This window comes from Hylobates moloch, unplaced genomic scaffold, assembly GCF_009828535.3.
Source record: "Hylobates moloch isolate HMO894 unplaced genomic scaffold, HMol_V3 SCAFFOLD_10, whole genome shotgun sequence".
NCBI classification, from domain to species: Eukaryota; Metazoa; Chordata; class Mammalia; order Primates; family Hylobatidae; genus Hylobates; species Hylobates moloch.
Genome location: NW_026652285.1, coordinates 88,834,349 through 88,851,320, shown reverse-complemented (window position 1 = coordinate 88,851,320; position 16,972 = coordinate 88,834,349). Strand labels below are relative to the sequence as shown.

General features: G+C 43.3%; 1 protein-coding gene across 5 annotated transcripts in view; it reads left to right on the top strand.

Annotated features, from left to right (window-relative positions):
• Positions 1-16,972, top strand: part of ASTN2 (astrotactin 2) — a 1,008,266-nt gene that overhangs the window by 696,176 nt on the left and 295,118 nt on the right. For all 5 annotated transcript variants that reach the window (XM_032164975.2, XM_032164974.2, XM_032164972.2 and 2 more), the window contains one exon: positions 2,707-2,886. In XM_032164975.2, coding sequence (XP_032020866.1) covers positions 2,707-2,886 — 180 coding nt within the window. The remainder of the gene's footprint in view (positions 1-2,706; positions 2,887-16,972) is intronic.

Below are 16,972 nucleotides of genomic sequence, written 5' to 3'. Positions count from 1 at the left end.
TATTTATGTTTTTGAAGTATTTCAAGCTTGTGAATTATAAATTCTCCTCAGACACCAATTTCTCTTTCTCTCCTGGCGAATTTATTTTCCTGTCCATCTCCGATACAAAAATCTTATATAACCCCCACACCCCCATCCCTTTACATGCACCACCCACATTATATCCACATGAACTTTAAGTTCCAACAGATGGTAACAATTTATAGTGCCCAAAACGGTGCACGTTCTCTCATGCCACTGTGACTTTGCCCATACTGTTCCCTCTGCCTGGACCTCTTTGTCTTGGGAACATATACTATATTACTCTGTGATGCCTCCCCCATTCTCCATTCCCCTCAAAACAACTCATGGAATTCTCGGTGCTTGAATATCTATATCAAGACACTAACAAGTGCTTGATTTATATTGGAATCTTGTCTATGACCTGAGAACTGTGGGCGGGTCTTGGGTCTTATTTATTCCAGTATCTCCAAAACTAACAAAGATCAGCACATTGTTGGTGCTCATGTATGATGGAGGAATTTTTAAAAAATGAAAACTGAAAAATAAGGAATGAATGAAGGAATCTGGAAAGATGAGGCCTGGCCTAGGATATTCTACCCTAGCTCTTACTAATAACACTTTCACTGGTTTATTGTCTGAGTGTCCTCTAATTATCTATGAGTTCTTTTGTTCTCTTTTCTTTGTTCATCAGCAAAATGGAGCTCTTATAGCCTGGGAATTGGAGGATTTCACCCTCTGGGAAGTAGAAATAGTAATTATTGCTGACATCTGTTAAGCATTTTATAATATTTCATTTCTTATGACAGAATAGTACTGTGAGGAAGGCATTATTTATCCCATTTTTCTTCAGATAAGTATACTGAGGGTTAGGGAGGTTAAATAACTTGCCCAAGGTCACATAGCTAGTAAGTGGCAGAGCAGGGAATGAATGAATCAAGGATTTGATTGCAGTTTTGTCTGCCTGGATAAGTGCCTCAGGGCATCTCTGTGGTATTGTTTTTTATTACTTAACAGAAACCGTCTCATTATTAACACTACTGTATTAATTACCCAGTTGCATTACTTAACAGGTTGATGGAGAGGGGTTGTTCTCATCAAACACCCATTCTTTGAGCCATATTTTTGTTTTCTGCCTCCCACACCCCACACTGCATTTGTGAATAAGACTATGATGTTCCTATTAGAAGTACAAAGGTGCATCTGCTTTAATTAATCAATAATGATGCTCCTGGAAAACCCTTTTGTCAATCAAATGTTGGCAAATTGGAGCTCACTTTTAATGTTGGAGAGAAGCTTGTTCTTTTACATTTTACTTTGATGTGGCACAATGTTGGTTGTTCTTGTAATAATTGTGGTTGGTGTGTTTGCTGTGTCCCAGGAACTGGGCCATGTACCCAGTTGGGGTGGGTGTGCAGGGAGGATGCATGTGCAGATATAGAGACAAATAAGGTAGAGCTTCTGACTTAAAGGTGGTGCATGTTGAAAGTGCAGACAGTAGGCACTCCTGTCCATGATGATGTGAATGGCTTCTTGGAGAAGAGGTGACTTCCAGGGGCTTTGAAGCATAGGTGTGACTTAGGAAGGACATAGGGAGGCCATTTCAGGTGTGTGTGTGTGTGTGTGTCTGTGTGTGTGTGTGTTGAGGGTAGTGAGAGAGCAAGGAAAGATAGAATGATGGAAATTCCAGGTCACATTCCGGATAAATAATAAAACTAATTTGGCTGGAGCTAAAACTTAGTGTGGGTGACTCATGAGAGATGAGCTTGGAACCTTGAATTTCTAAAGAAGGTCACTAGGCTTTGTCCAGTAGCAGGGAGGAGCTCAGGAATGCCCCTGGAAGAATAGCTTGGTCATGTGCCTGTTTGAGGAAGGAGAGAAAGAGGAAGCAGTTTTTACTGAGTGACTGCTGTGCAGGCCCCATGCTAAGTGCTGAGGACTTAGCCTAGGACTAAGAAATAGAGCAGCAAGAAGGCTCTGTGGGAATCTAGGGAGAGAGAACACACCACTGTTAAAGAGAGGGAACAGTAGAGATATAAAGAAAAGCAATGCTGCAGGAAGCTAAACCAGGAATCAGATTCATGAACTCAGAATATATGCTAACTCTGGGCAAATGCAGCCTTAGGATTCCAGCCATGGGCAGTTCAAGCCCTGGTTTGTTTGGTACAGTGGAAAATGCATGCAGTTTGCAGTGAGAACATAAGTGGGTTTGAGTCCGGCTTCTTTCTCTAGCTGGAAGTTCAAGATAACTCAATTTTAGTCTCTCAGCTTTGACTTGCTCATTACACAGTGGGGGTTGTTGTTGTCAAGTTATATATGATTGTGGCTAAGGTTAAGTTAAATAAAGAGAGTGAAACATCTAACAGTTTTCCCAGTACATATTGGTTGCTCAGTGAGTAGATATCAGCTTTGACTTCCTGATTTATCTTTTTTAAGTTCCCATGGTCTAGGTTGCTGAGTTTAGGCCTTCTTCTCCTGCAGATTCCCTCTTGGTCACCGTGTCTGATGTGCCCCTCAGAGAGGGCATTCTTTGCTATTTAAGTGAGGGAGTTATGTGTGTATTTGAACTAGTGCAGCCACCAAGCTGCCACTGTGCTGAGGGGTAAGGCACCAAATCCAGGTTGGGAAGAACCCCTGCCACTGTATAATTTGCTAACCGCCAGCCTCCCACATCTGACCACCTCCACGTGCTCCTCTCTTGTCCAGGCTTCACTAATGTTCTCAAGATCCTGACCAAGGAGAGCAGTCGGGAGGAGCTGCTATCTTTCATCCAGCACTATGGCTCCCACTATATCGCAGAGGCCCTTTATGGCTCAGAGCTCACCTGCATCATCCACTTTCCCAGCAAGAAGGTCCAGCAGCAGCTATGGCTCCAGTATCAGAAAGGTAAGCCCAAAGTACCTACTGGAGGAGGTGGCCAGGCAGGGTATAGAGGCAAGGTGTCGGGGGAGACAACTGAGCTGCCTTGGATCTAAATCCTGGCTCTGCCACATCTAAGCTGTGTGACCTTGGGCAAGTCCCTGCCTCTCTCTGAACTTCAGTTTCACCATGGGCAGAGTGAGGGATCGTACAATGATTTTGCAGGATTCTCTCAAGTCAGGCATTTTCTGAGGCCTCAAGTTAATGTTCTAGACTCCAGAACCCTTGCCTTCTCCTGCAGGTACTTTGCTTCCCACATCCTCTCTTTGAAACAACTGCCAGGGATCAGGTTGGGGGTCGGCAAGTGGTGTCTTCTTGACCCTTTCTTCTCTCCAGGCTTCTTGGGAGAACCCAAGAAGAGCTCCTTTCCTCTGGAAAAAACAATCACCTCGTGACCAAGTGGACGGTTTCCATTCTGTCCTGTAGTGAGGCTTTTATCCTCAGGAAGGGCCAGTGGATTTCATTTCCCTCTGACTCTCAGCTATTATCAGAATTGGAATTCCTCAGACCAGTTGCAGGAGACCAGTCTCTGCCCACTCACCTTGGAAGGTTATTCCTTTTACACCTCAGTTTTCCCTTCCTGTGAAATGGGTACATAAGTAGCTATTCTTGTCTGCTTCTCACATTAAAGATAAGTGGTTTATGTAACAGCATTTTGAGAAAGTCAGAAATATTGCACATGTGTATACATGTGTTTTAATAGGTCAGTATATTCATACTCCCATTTTACACATGAGAAAATGAGTCTCAGATATGCCACATCAAGTGCTCATAGACACACAGCTAATAAGTAGCAGGGTCAGGATTGGAACCCAAGGCTGACTGGCTGCAAAAGCCCATGTTCTTTCCCTCTTTCAACTATACTGAAATGCTTCTTGATATAGTTAGTACTATTATTATCAACTATTTGTAAAAGAAAGTCTCTCAATTGATGGAAAGGGTGAAGAGCAATGTTAAAAACATGCTTGCATCTTTTCATAGCTCAGCCACCCTATCTCCAAGAACAAAAGCAATCATAACAAAAAAACACAAAATGTGGGAGCCAGGAGGTATCTGAAAGATCTCATTGAGCATAGCACTTCAGTTTTGCAATCGAGGAAACTAAGTCTATAGGGGAGAAGGGAGCTTTCACACAGCTCTGCTTGGCAGGGCCAAGACCAAGTGGGGTGCTCTACACCCCCTGTCTAGTGCTTTTTATGCAGCCGCACATTCCCGACTGGATAAAACCCTAGTCCACTTGCCTTCCCAATCTCTAGATCCATTCCCTTTTGTCCCTGGGGGCTTTGCATCTCCAGTCATGCTGTCACCCCTTTCTGGTTCCTGTGTGCAACTGCGTGGGGCATGGGGTGGTTTATGGGCACCGTGGATATAATTGAGTTGTCTGGGAATAGCTCTGTTTTATGGCTATGACAATGACAGTCTTTGAGGAAGTGCATTAAATCAATAGAAGTCTCATCGTGCTACCCTACAAATAATGTGACACATCATTAAGCAGGGCAATAAGCTTCAGGACTTTGAAGTAATACAATTAGGTTATGTTTATAAAAACCTTCACTCACTGTGGCTACATAACTAATTTGCTTCATACCACGTTTGGGGCCTGGGACACTACTCTGATTCTAAATCCCACCCCTTCTCCATCCTTAGCTGTCTTCAGACTTTAGACTTGACTTTCTCATCCCAGAAAATCCCATTTCTTGTATGGTGGATCATGGAATCTGTTACAAATAAGATGGGAGAAGGGGAAGAAAGAGTGCTGAAACAACAGCTGGGGGGGTCCCCCGCAAGACCGGGATTGGCCGCAAACTTGCAGGGTAAACTTGGTGTTTTCCTTCCTGGGCTTCTAGTCTGCAAGGCACTTTTCTTGCTTCCATTGTCCATACTTGGTCCCAAGAAGAGGACAGGGGATGCATTGAGGTCAACTTAACCATTCTGGGTGTGTTTCTTCCCCTCCATCTTCACCTGCTGTGACCACCTAGATGGTAGATCAAATACTCTGGTTTTATTTTTTATATTTGGGAGTGATGCTAAGGAATGGAGAGATGAGAAGCTGGGGATTTGCATCTGTAGAGTTGAAAGAAGCCTTTGGACTTAAAGATAGCTAGTATCCCCTTTTCTCCCCGGCCATGAGTTATGTGTCACTGCCATCTAATAAACGTTGGAAACCAGGCCAGGATGAATCTGGGCTTGGAGGCTGATAACTCGGTGGGCAGAACTTGTGAGAGAAGGAGAGGTAGTGCAGTGCTGAAGTGGGATGGAGGGTATTTCATGTCTTTACTCCTCTTTCTACACACCTGGCAAGTAACCTCAGGTAAAGGAACTTCTAAGTCTCAGTTTCCTCTGTGTTAAATGAGGGATAGTAATTCTCTCGCATGGCTTTTGGGAGAATAAAATGAGATGATGTAGGTAAAATGTCTGGTACATAGTAGGTACATAGAAAACAGTAGCTTGAAATAAAGTAAAAATTGTGGGCATCAGCTGAGGATTCTAGTGCCAGCTCCATACCTTGCTAATGTGTGAGCTCAACCCTCATTTTTATCTGTGAATTACAGATGTCACTAGATAAAGACAATCCCTGTAAGTGTCGTTTTAACTCTTAGTGAAGGGAGGAGTGGAGGGGCCAAACTTGGTAGAGTAGGTTGGGGAAAATAGACCAAATAGGGCACGGATAACAACCATGAGCATTTGTACAGCCCTCTACAGTTTCCAGATGGCCTTCCTGTGATCTTCCCATCTACCCCAGAAAGCAAAGGAGGCAAGGGTACTCACTTCTCCCTTTACAGAAGGGAAACCTTAACTTACAGAGGCAAAAGGCCAAGAAGATGGTATTTGAATCCAAACTTGAGCCCAGTTCTTCCTTCGCCCTAGCTCTGGTGTCCTTGGACATTAGAAACAAATGCTCTAGCCTTCCCAGGTTTCATAATGATGGGACCCTGGCCACTTTTATGATTTGGGGAAGCCACTGGAAATTACTAGAAAGCCAAGGGAGATGGGGTGAATGTGCCTGATTAAACTATTTCCCATGAGAAGTTTACTTTACTCTCATTCCCCTAAGTGTTTCTAAAGGTACATTGTGTGGGAAAATAAAGTCATAGTTATCATTCATTAATTATTTGAACAATTCCCAACTGCTTTTCTCTGTATTTTTTTTGTGTGCGTGCCAGATGTTGTGGCACCAAATTAAGAAGATAAAGGCTCTGTTCCTACGTTGTTCATTACCAGCATGCCTTAGTTTCCCAATATTTCATCATTTTGTTACAGACTTTTAAAAATCCACTGGTAGACAGCTGGGAAGAGGGAGGAGGTTGACATTTCCAGGCTGGGTGGGATACCCAGTCACTATCATATTATGCTCTCTAGCTTTCATGTGCCAATTCTGATCGACTAGGGAATGGCTTGTCTAGAACACTGTGTGTAAGTTATTGGGATCATTCAGAAAGGGAACTATGATCAGTTGGTAATGTCTATTCTAGACACAGAAAGGAAGTGTGGTGGTCTAGCTCCTCTGTATTTTCTTCCCTGTAATAGGGCAAAAGTAAACGCTAGAATAACAGACCCCACAAAGCAAAGTAGGCAAGGGTACTCACTTCTCCCTTTACAGAAGGGAAACCTTAACTTACAGAGGCAAAGGGCCACCGTTCATTACTGAAGAAGATGGTATTTGAATACAAACTTGAGCCCAGTTCTTCCTTTGCCTATATCCTAGTTTTTGATATTGATTCCAGAGGGGGCACTGGGCATGCCAATAACCACTGGTAAGATCTCCAGGCAGGAAGGCAGAGTTTTATATCACCAGGTGGGAATTCTGAGCTTTCCAGTAGTCTGCAGGGGACTGGAACACCGAGCAGGTCAATGAGGTAGAATCTAACGCACAAAGAACTGGGCCTTAGGAAACAACTAGAGTAGCCAAAGTCATCCCCGGAAGCTCTAGGTTCCAGGCATGATTAGTATGGAAGCTGTTTAGACTGTCAGGTTTCTTCAGCCATCACCTCTGCTCCCATGCCATTCCCCCAAGCAGTGTGTGAACTTCTGAGTCTCTTGCTGTAGCATAATACTTTCACTACATGTTTCTGTGCTCTTGATATCCCTGTATTTTTAAGAAACTACCTTCTTCCCACTGGGGCTCTATTTCACCCTTTGACTTGATATTCACACATTCTCCCTAGCTGTGATCATGATACATGAGCTTTATATCATGATGAGGGTTCACTGTATAAAGTCACCCTTCCTGTGGCTACCTTGGATAAAGACTTTCTCGTTTGGAGATAAAGCACAGGTTTTACAATCAGATGGACCTCAATTCAAATCCCAGCTCTACCTCTTCCCAGATGTGTGATCTTGAGCAAAGTGATTCATTCTTTAAGATCAGTTTTCCCATATGCAAAATGCAAAGTCATTGTGTAGATTGAATAAGAAAATAGAGCAATGGATGGACCCATCCAGCTCTGAGTTGAGGGCCTAATTATCTTGATCCAACACATGCCCTCCACCCAAGGCTGCCACATCCACTTTGATTACTGTGTTCCCAGGTGTGTATGTTTGTGTATATGTATGTGCATGAAGGCACACACGTGTGTGAGCAGGGGTGGGGCTTGCTAATTTGCTCTCATCCCTTGTCATCGTTGTGATCCAGGAGCAAGGGCAGAGGTAGATTGTCCTGGGATTGGGAGGGGCCTCAGTGAGTTTAGCTACAGGCTTGGAGCCAGTGAAGGGAAGCAGCTGTGGAACTGGACTGGGGAGATACCAAAAGGAATCTGTAATTTTTATCATCCCCTGTCATTCTCTACTTAGGGAGGATAGTGATAGATGCAGGAATTAGCAATATTATAAGTTTTCTGAATTTTTAATTGCTTCTTTTTTATAGAGAAACTGACTATGGAAGGTGACAGATGTGTGTATGTGAAAGAATTGTTCATTCTGTGTGTGCGTGTGAGAGAGAGGGAGAGACAGAGAGCTAGAGCAAGAGAGAGAGGAAAAGAAAGGCAGAGAGAGAGACAGAAAGGGAGGGAGGGGAGGAGGAGACAGAAAAACAAAGAGAGATAGACAAAGGCACACCAAGACCCACAAAGAGAAATGGAGAGATAAAGAGAGGCTAGAAGTGAAAGAATGCTATGCAATTAACATGCCTTTTCCAAGTGTACTGCCTAGGTGACCCATGTGGAATGACATTCTCTATGTGAAGTTTGCACTGCTCCTGAGTTTAGATTGGGAGAGTCCATGGTATAGAAATGTCCCCACAGATAAATACATGTCACCACTTTTAAAATGTGTCTTATCTCTATTATCATTTTCCTAGACTGTCCAAGGGATTGCATTTCTGCATTTCCATTTGAATTACAATGCCCTTTTGAATGTCAGCTGAAACATTCCTAGACTACTTTTTAAAGGAGTTTTTGGCTGTTTAAAGGCATCTCAGGGGTTGCGGGTGGAGGAGGAGGAGGGAATGATTATTCAACTGTCGCCTCTTCTTTTGAGGACAGTTGTGGTCAAGGGGCTGATGAGAGCTGGATAATTCTCCAGAGCCTTCAGTTTCCTGAGGGAACTTGCTTTTAAGATGGCAACAAAATATGAACAGAGTTGTTCTTAGGGTCTGAGACCTGCAGGGTCTTGGTTTACTTCCTCAGTGATTCAATATCCTGCAGACAGTTTTCAGGTTCCATCTTGCTTGACCTTTCAGTAGCCTTTGACAAAGTTGTCTGCTTCCTGTGTGAGGCCCTTTTGGTGTTTGTTTCAGTGATACCAGATCTTCATGGTTTTCTACCTCCCCTCTGGACTGTTGCATCTCTGTCTCCTCTGCAGGTTCATCCTCTTCTGCAACATTAGTAAGTGAGGTTTCACAGGAGCCTGTCTTATGGGCCCCTCTTTCTAGACTGTTTCTATGGTCATGTTCTCTGTTGTAATCCCCACACTGATGAGTCCTACTTTATACCTCCAACCTCAAGCTTTCCTCTGATATTTGCTATCATTCTAGTTCTCTTGCCTGCCCAGACTCCACTCCACACAACCTGATACTTTTCTAGTGTTCTAGTGAGAACCACCATTACCTGTTTAGAAGCAGAACCAGAAACCTAGGAATCCTTCTCAACACCCTCTCTCAAGATTTGAGAGCACTGACTTCAAACTGCCTGACCCCAGGGCAGTCACCTCTGAATCTTAACTCCTTAATTTTATCCTAGGTGAAAAATCTCAGCCTGGCTGCATTTGTCTATGGTGGTGGGAGTTGGCTAACTATCCCTTTCCTCTCCCTTTGTACCTTAGTTTCTGAGAAGGTCTTCTGCTGATTTCCCCCACCCATTTCCAAACCATTCCCAGTTCTGTCAATTTTCATTCTCAAATAACTCTTAAATTTGCCCACTTTTTTCTACCTCACTGTTGCCACCCTATTCCAAGTCCCCATCATAGCTTGTCTGGACTCCAGCTTTGTTCTCCTGCCTGGTCGGCCTGCATCTACCCTGCCTCCCTGAATCCTAACCACACGGCAGCCCTGAGGATGTGTATTAGCCAAGATAACAAAACCAGAGAAACAGAACCAACAGGATGGATATGTAGCAAGAGACTTATAGGTAGATATATATGTACAGATACAGGTATAGATATATAAATATAGATATAGATGATATAGATTTATTTTAATGAACTGGCTAACATAATTATTGAGGCTGAGAAGTTCCAACATCTGTAGTCAGCAAGCTGGGACCTAGGAGAGCAGATGGTATAATTCCAGCCTGAATCCAAAGCCCTGAGAACCAGGAGAGCCAATGCTATAAGTTCCAGTCTGAAGGCTGGCAGGCTTGAGATCCAAGAAAAGAAGATGTTTCCATTGGAGTCCAGAGGCAGGAAAAGACCAATGTCCTAGCTCAAGACATTCAGGCAGGGCTGGGTGCGGTGGCTCACGCTTGTAATCCCAGCACTTTGGGAGGCCGAGGCGGGCGGATCACGAGGTCAGGAGATCGAGACCACGGTGAAACCCAGTCTCTACTAAAAATACAAAAAAATTAGCTGGGCGTGGTGGCGGGCGCCTGTAGTCCCAGCTACTCAGAGAGGCTGAGGCAGGAGAATGGCGTGAACCCGGGAGGCGGAGCTTGCAGTGAGCCGAGATTGCACCACTGCACTCCAGCCTGGGCGACAGAGCGAGACTCCGTCTCAAAAAAAAAAAAAAAAAAAAAAAAAAAGACATTCAGGCAGGAGGGTCAACCTTTTGGTTCTACTGGGGCCTTCAACTTACTGGTTTAAGTCCACTCACATTACGGAGGACAATCTGCTTAGTCAGTCTACCAATTCAAATGTTAATCTCTCCAAAATCATCCTCACATACATACCCAGAATACTATTTGACCAAATAGTTTGATAACCCAGCCAAGTTAACGCATGAAATTAACCATTATAGGATGTTTCTAAAATAGAGATCCCATCATGTTATTCATTGGATTAAAATTTCTAGGTGCCTTGTCACTGCTGTGAGGATAATTTGCAAATTCCTTCCCATGGCCTCAGGGCTCTAACAGATCTGATCTGTCCTCAGCCAACCTCTTCAGCCCCGTGTGTCTCGGTCTTTCTGCCGTTTTGTCATACTGACCTTCCTTCAAGTCCTAGAACAAGCTGCAATCCTTTTGTCACTTGGCCTTCTGCTGATTTTTTTTCCCATTTTTGCTGAGATCACTTTATATCACCCAACTCAAATGTCACTTTCTCAGGAAACCTTTCAAGAAGCCTCAGGCTATGTCAGGATCCTTTGCTACATTTTTATTTTCTTAGAATGATGTTCCTTTGCTACACATAACCTGTTTGTAAGTTCACATTTATTAGTTTATATCTTTCTCTCTTGCTGCACTATTAGCTCTGTGAAGGCAGGGACCATGCCTGCTTGGCTAATGCGTAGCCAGTGCCTGGCATATTGATAGCATTCAATAATGTTTATTAAAATAAATGAATGAGTGAGTGAGTGAGCCTGGGAGGGTCATAAATGCCTTAGTGGTATAGGCAAAGTGTTGTTCATCTGCATTTGTGTTTTATTTGCCATGAAAGTCTCCATAGCTTTCTTGCAGTCTCAAAGGGTTCTCTGACTCCAGAAAGGATGAAGACTACTGATGTATTAAAAGCACTTTGTTGAAAATTTGAGAGCACTGACTTTGAACTCAGATAAACCTGGCTTTTCCGATTCCTAGCTGCTTGACCCCAGGGCAGTCACCTCTGAATCTAAACTCCTTAATTTTATCCTAGGTGAAAAATCCCAGCCTGGCTGCATTTGTCTATGGTAGGGTCCCAGCATGGTGGTGGGAGTTGGCTAACTATCCCTTTCCTCTCCCTTTGTGCCTTAGCTTCTGTGCAGTTATTTGTAGGATCAATCTAGCTCTAGGGAGGTGTTTTCTTGCAGAAGGCGGAAAGACTGGAGGAGGTTAAATATGAGCTGGACACTCACTAGTCTACAGCACGCCAGAAGACGGAGCCAAATTATTTCTCCTCAGAACCATGCAAAAAGACGATACAGGATGTGGTTCATTAAACACAAATAGGCCCATGAGACTGCCGTTTCCACAAGATGAAATTATCAAAAAAAGCATTTGTTCCCCGGTTTAGACTGAGTCCATCTGCAATGGAACACCCTAGTCTTTTTCCTATTGGTGCATACCAAGAATAATAATCCTCTACATGCGCTCAGTGCAGTGCATCATACAAAGCACTTTCACATACATTATTTCATCCAGTTTACTCCTCACAAAAAGTCTGTAAGCCAGGTGTTGTCATCTGCATTTCATGCTTGAGGAAACTGAGGCTCAGAAGGGGAAAGTGACTTGTCAGGATTCACACCAGGGAATTTGGCAAAGCAGGGATTTGAACCCAGGCTGCTTTAATCATGGAGTCGGTGTTGGTTCAACCATACCACAGCAGCCTCAGAGAACTCTTTAGATGTTTGTATCAAACCCAAAGGTAAACATTTGCTCTCCTGTTGTTTCTCTTCTCCACAGGTAAAAGAAATGAGGAAAGCTAAGACTTGGAATTTAGACCTTCAGCTTGAGCAGGGGTGAAAATATTCTCTTTACCACCAATATCCCCCTGCATAACTTGCTTCCAAATCTTAGCTTCGGGGCCGCATTATAAAGTAAAGTCAAACCCTACAAAGCCAGAGTGGGAAAAGGTATTAGCAATCACATAGTCAGGCCTGAGTTTTTCTTTATGTGCCCATTGTAGTCAACTGTCTGGAATATTGCATTGAGGTTCTGGGCCGGGACTCTGCTCAGTGGAAAAGAATGTAGTGATTACTTAGCAATGTCTGTCATGAGTGTGACAGTAAGAAATAGTGACTTGTGTAAGGTGTTTTCCATTCTTATCTTGGATAGCCATTCCCATTCTACAGATGGGAAAGATGAGGTCAGCTTTATGCAATCAATTAGAAACTGCAGTGGTGGGCCGGGCGCCGTGGCTCACGCTTGTAATCCCAGCACTTTGGGAGGCCGAGGCGGGCGGATCACGAGGTCGGGAGATCGAGACCACGGTGAAACCCAGTCTCTACTAAAAATACAAAAAAATTAGCCAGGCGTGGTGGCGGGCGCCTGTAGTCCCAGCTACTCAGAGAGGCTGAGGCAGGAGAATGGCGTGAACCCGGGAGGCAGAGCTTGCAGTGAGCCGAGATTGCACCATTGCACTCCAGCCTGGGCGACAGAGCGAGACTCCATCTCAAAAAAAAAAAGAAACTGCAGTGGTGAAGGGAGAAATTTAATAACTAGGTAGAAGCATTGTTTGGACTTCCCTCTCCTGAAAACTTAGAACAAATTCAAAGATTATCTGTTGCCAAAGCTTCCCACATACTCATAGATGGCAGAATCATTGGTTGGCAGACTGCTCATTATATTATTTGGGGTATATGTGTGTGCATCATTACCTAAAGCACTGGAGACCATCCCCACTCTCCATCTTCCTAGGAGAAGTGACAAAAGATTGATACTGTTGTAAACTAGTTACTCTGATTCAAACAGGGGCCAAACCATACTCATTCCCCTGTCACGGTCACAGTCCCAGACAGAGATGCAGTGCCTGAGGGAGCAGGATTGTTAGATAGGACCCTTTTCTCTCAGCAGTCTGGCACTAAGAATGTGGAATTTCCCTGGAGATCAATGTGGAGCTTTTGCTATCTCTCTGCCTTCAGCCCCTTAATGAGAACAAAATGGTCTGGAGGGAATACAGATATACACACTGAAGTTTTTGCCTTCCCTCGGTCATTGTTGGCAGGTCTAACCTATCAACCTGAGAGCAGCCTTGCTCACAGACAGTCCTTTGAGATACCACACCCCAGGGGGCCCTGTTCTTCCCCCTCTGCCTCTCATTTCATTCCTTTATCCTTTCTCACCGCTCTATCATTCCACAGTAGTTCCTTGAGCCCCTAATATGAGGTGCTAAGGAGGCTAAGGCAAGTGAGACACAATTTCTGCTCTCAAAGATCCCACAGTCAAATGGGAAAGACTAATAGGTGAACAGATTATTTTATAAATGCTTTATAATTTGATAAATGCTGTGATAGAGGAAAGCATAAAGTGTGCATGTGTATGGAGGGTGGGGAGTGGAGGGACCAAGGCTGAGAGATGGGCCCCTAACCTACTGAGGGTGGGCTAGGAAGTCTTCCTGGAGGAAAAGATGTCTGAACAGGAACCTGAGGGTGAGTAGGCATTTGTCAACTGGGAAGGTGGGGACGAAGGAGACTCCACGCAAGGAGACAACAATGCAAAGCTAGATTTGTAGGAAGGCCTGGCACCTTTAGGAATGGCGAGGCCTCTTGGACCAGTTAGGAGCAATAGTGCCTGTACCCAATCAGTGCTCCTAGGTAATGCTATTGGCTTCTTTGTTAGACCTTTGAATGTCACTGGGCCTTAGTATCCCAAGTAGTTAGAGACACTGCCATTGCCTCTGTCCACAGCTGAGAACTGTTACAAATAGGAAAGACTGAATCTCCAAATGCCTTAAATTAAGTGAAAACAACTGGCCACTTTGGGAGATACCAGGGGAATAGCTGGAAAAACATTTAGATCTCACATGATTCTTATGCAGATGATGTGAGATCATGTCATTACATGGCTCATAGCAGGAACTCAACACAAGTCAGTCATTGATGCATTCTCCTCCCCACAGGTGTAAGTTTCAACAAATGGCAACATACATAAGAAGCTATGTATCATCTGTTCCATTCTCTAGATGTGTGACTTATGTCAGGTCTTTTTGGTTCCTGGGCCTCAATTCTCTTATCTTTAACATGGGTATATTTATGCTTATCTTGCAGTATTGTTATGAGATTTAAATGAATTGATGTTTGTAAAGTGATTATTGCTGCACCTGGCATATAACAAATGCTCAGGAAATGCTATTATGATCATCATTCATTACTATCATGAGACATAATTAAGCCAATAATGATTATTATTACCGTTAGTTTTTTCAAGCAAAAGGCAAAATGATATAGCCTTTTCCAGTCCTGACTACAGCAGCCTAAGATATATGTCTTCTTCCTGCCAGACTTCCTATGTCATGGCTATTTCTCCCTGGTTAATCTGCCAGCTTTTGAATTTGAGCTCTTCCTAAACCTGGAGGTGGGAATAGAAGGTGAGAATGTCAGATAGCACAGACTGGAGCTCAGCAGTAGGGCACATGGGAGCATGTTTGCACAGCTGAATACCAAGCTTATATTGTTCTAGAAGAATGTATAGGTGTGTGTATACGTGTGTTGAAAGAGAAGGTGACAGAGGAAAGGGCAACAATGATTTACATGTGCTGAGTTCCTATTATGAGCTAGTTAATCACATGATCTCATATTGTCTTCATAACAACCCCGTGAGGTCCAGATTATTATCTCCATCTTCCTAATGTGAAAATTTATCTGCTCAAGGTTACATGGCTAATAAAAGGTAAAGCCAGGATTCCATCCTAGGGCTGTCTGACTTCCAAATACTTATGCCATATACTGAGAATTCACTACATGCCAGGAGGTATGCTGGGTATTTCACATGCACAATTTCATTTAATCCCTACAACTTCCTAAAATTGGTATATTTGTGCTAGTAAACTGAGATTTGGGAGTGAGGGGTAAGATATACAACCCAAAGGCACAGAGTTGGCAAATGGTATTCTCTCATGCCTTCTCTTTCTTCTGTATTTTCTTGCTCCAATTATCTTACCATTTACATTGTACTACTACTTAGCCAAAGTGGGCACTCCCAAAGTTCTCTTTGAGTGGCATTTCTCTTATCCCTGCAACAATTAGAAATACTTAGTCAGGAAGAGTGAAAAAAGAGGGAGACTGATCAGCAGGATGTAAGCCTGCATGATGCTGACCAGCAGGCTCCAGACTCTTGTTTCCTAGCAACCCCTTGGCTCTGAGTCAGAGTGCCGGCTCTGAGACAGGCCTTAGAGATCAACTTGACCATTGATACATTGGGTAGGAGCTGGCCTTAGTTGTCTTCATCTGATGTACCAGCCCTAGGCCCCAGGCTTTCCTCTTTAGGGTCCTTTGTCTTTAGGGTCTTCCTTGCTGTTCCCTCCTATTCCACAGATGCCCAGAAAGCAGGCTCCTTTTGGAGATCTTGACTCAATAAGTCTGCAGGGTATAGGGCACCAGAATCATTGAAGTTTACAACTAGAAAGATCCTTAATTTAACAAATATAGATGGAAATGGAGCGCCATGGAGAAGAAAAATAATTGCCCAAAGAGAACCATTAGTTAATAATAAGATTAGGACTCAAACAGGATTAGTACTCTCTCTTTCTTCCCCCATCCAAGGAAGTGTGTTGAGTGGCAATTCAAAAGGCCATGTGTCCAAAGGTCACATGACTGCTAATAGGCAGAGACAGGATTCCATCTCAGGACTGTCTGACTCCCAAGTCCACATGACATGTACTAAGAATTCATTACATGCCAGGAGGTATGCTTGGCATTTATTATCTCCATTTCCTAATGTGGAAACTCACCTGCTCAAGGTCACATTTTTACATTTGTAACAGCTTTATTGAGATATATTTCATATACCACACAATGAAAGGTATATTTTTGAGCCTTCTCTTCCAATGGTGACATTGCATCAAAACAAAGTTTGGGTTGAGTCTAGAAAGGAACACAACTTTCAATTATTTTACAGTTGAGAAGATTCTCTAAGGAAAAGCAAATCAGAGGGAACCACTCCTCCCACCTTTCAACCATACCCCATTTTCTATTGCAGCTAGACTTAATGATTCAGGGATGCAGGTGCTGGGAGAAGCAGGAGGTGGCATAACCAGCTGATGCTAATTGTGACCCAGAGTGCTCATATAGGTCAACATATGAGCTAAGCTGACCCCTGGTTTTATTCAGCAACAATTATAGTGCCTACTATGTTTCAGGTACTGTGCTAGATGCTATGGATGCAGCAGTAAATTAAATATTGCCTTGCCTTCAGAGAGCTCATTTTAGTCTTGGAAAAAGATATTTAATGAGAAAAATCACCATGAAATATGTAAATGCTAGAGGGAGAAATATAAAGTGTGGCATGAACACCTGACTCAAAACAGTTAAGGTGGATCTGAGAGGGCATTCCAGAACACTTGAAGGAGGTAAGATTTAGGCCAACACAGGTGGGTATGGAGAGGGTAAATGTTCCAAGATGCAAGAAAAGCATGTACAAAAATGTCCCTGAGATAAGAAAAAAGAAATTGTGGATGGATCAAAGCTCTAGAGGGGATGGAAGTGGTGGTAAGATAAACCTAGAAAGATAGATGGACAGGAATCAAATCCCACTGGGATGTATAGACCATGTTAAGAAAGTTGTACCTTTACTAGGAGCAATTAAAGGTCATTTAAAATTTTTGTATATTATCATTAACATTTGCATTTTAGAATTTGACTCTGGCTAGTGTGGGATAAGGCTTGACTTGCGATGGGAGGAAGTATATGTGAGATGCTAGATTAGAGTTAGGAAGATCAGTCAGGGAGTTGTAGTAGTGTTTCAAGGAGAAAAATAATAGCTTAAAATTTAGCAGCCATGAGGATTCAGAAAAATAATGCATGTGAAAAATATTAAGTTGCTAGAATGATGAG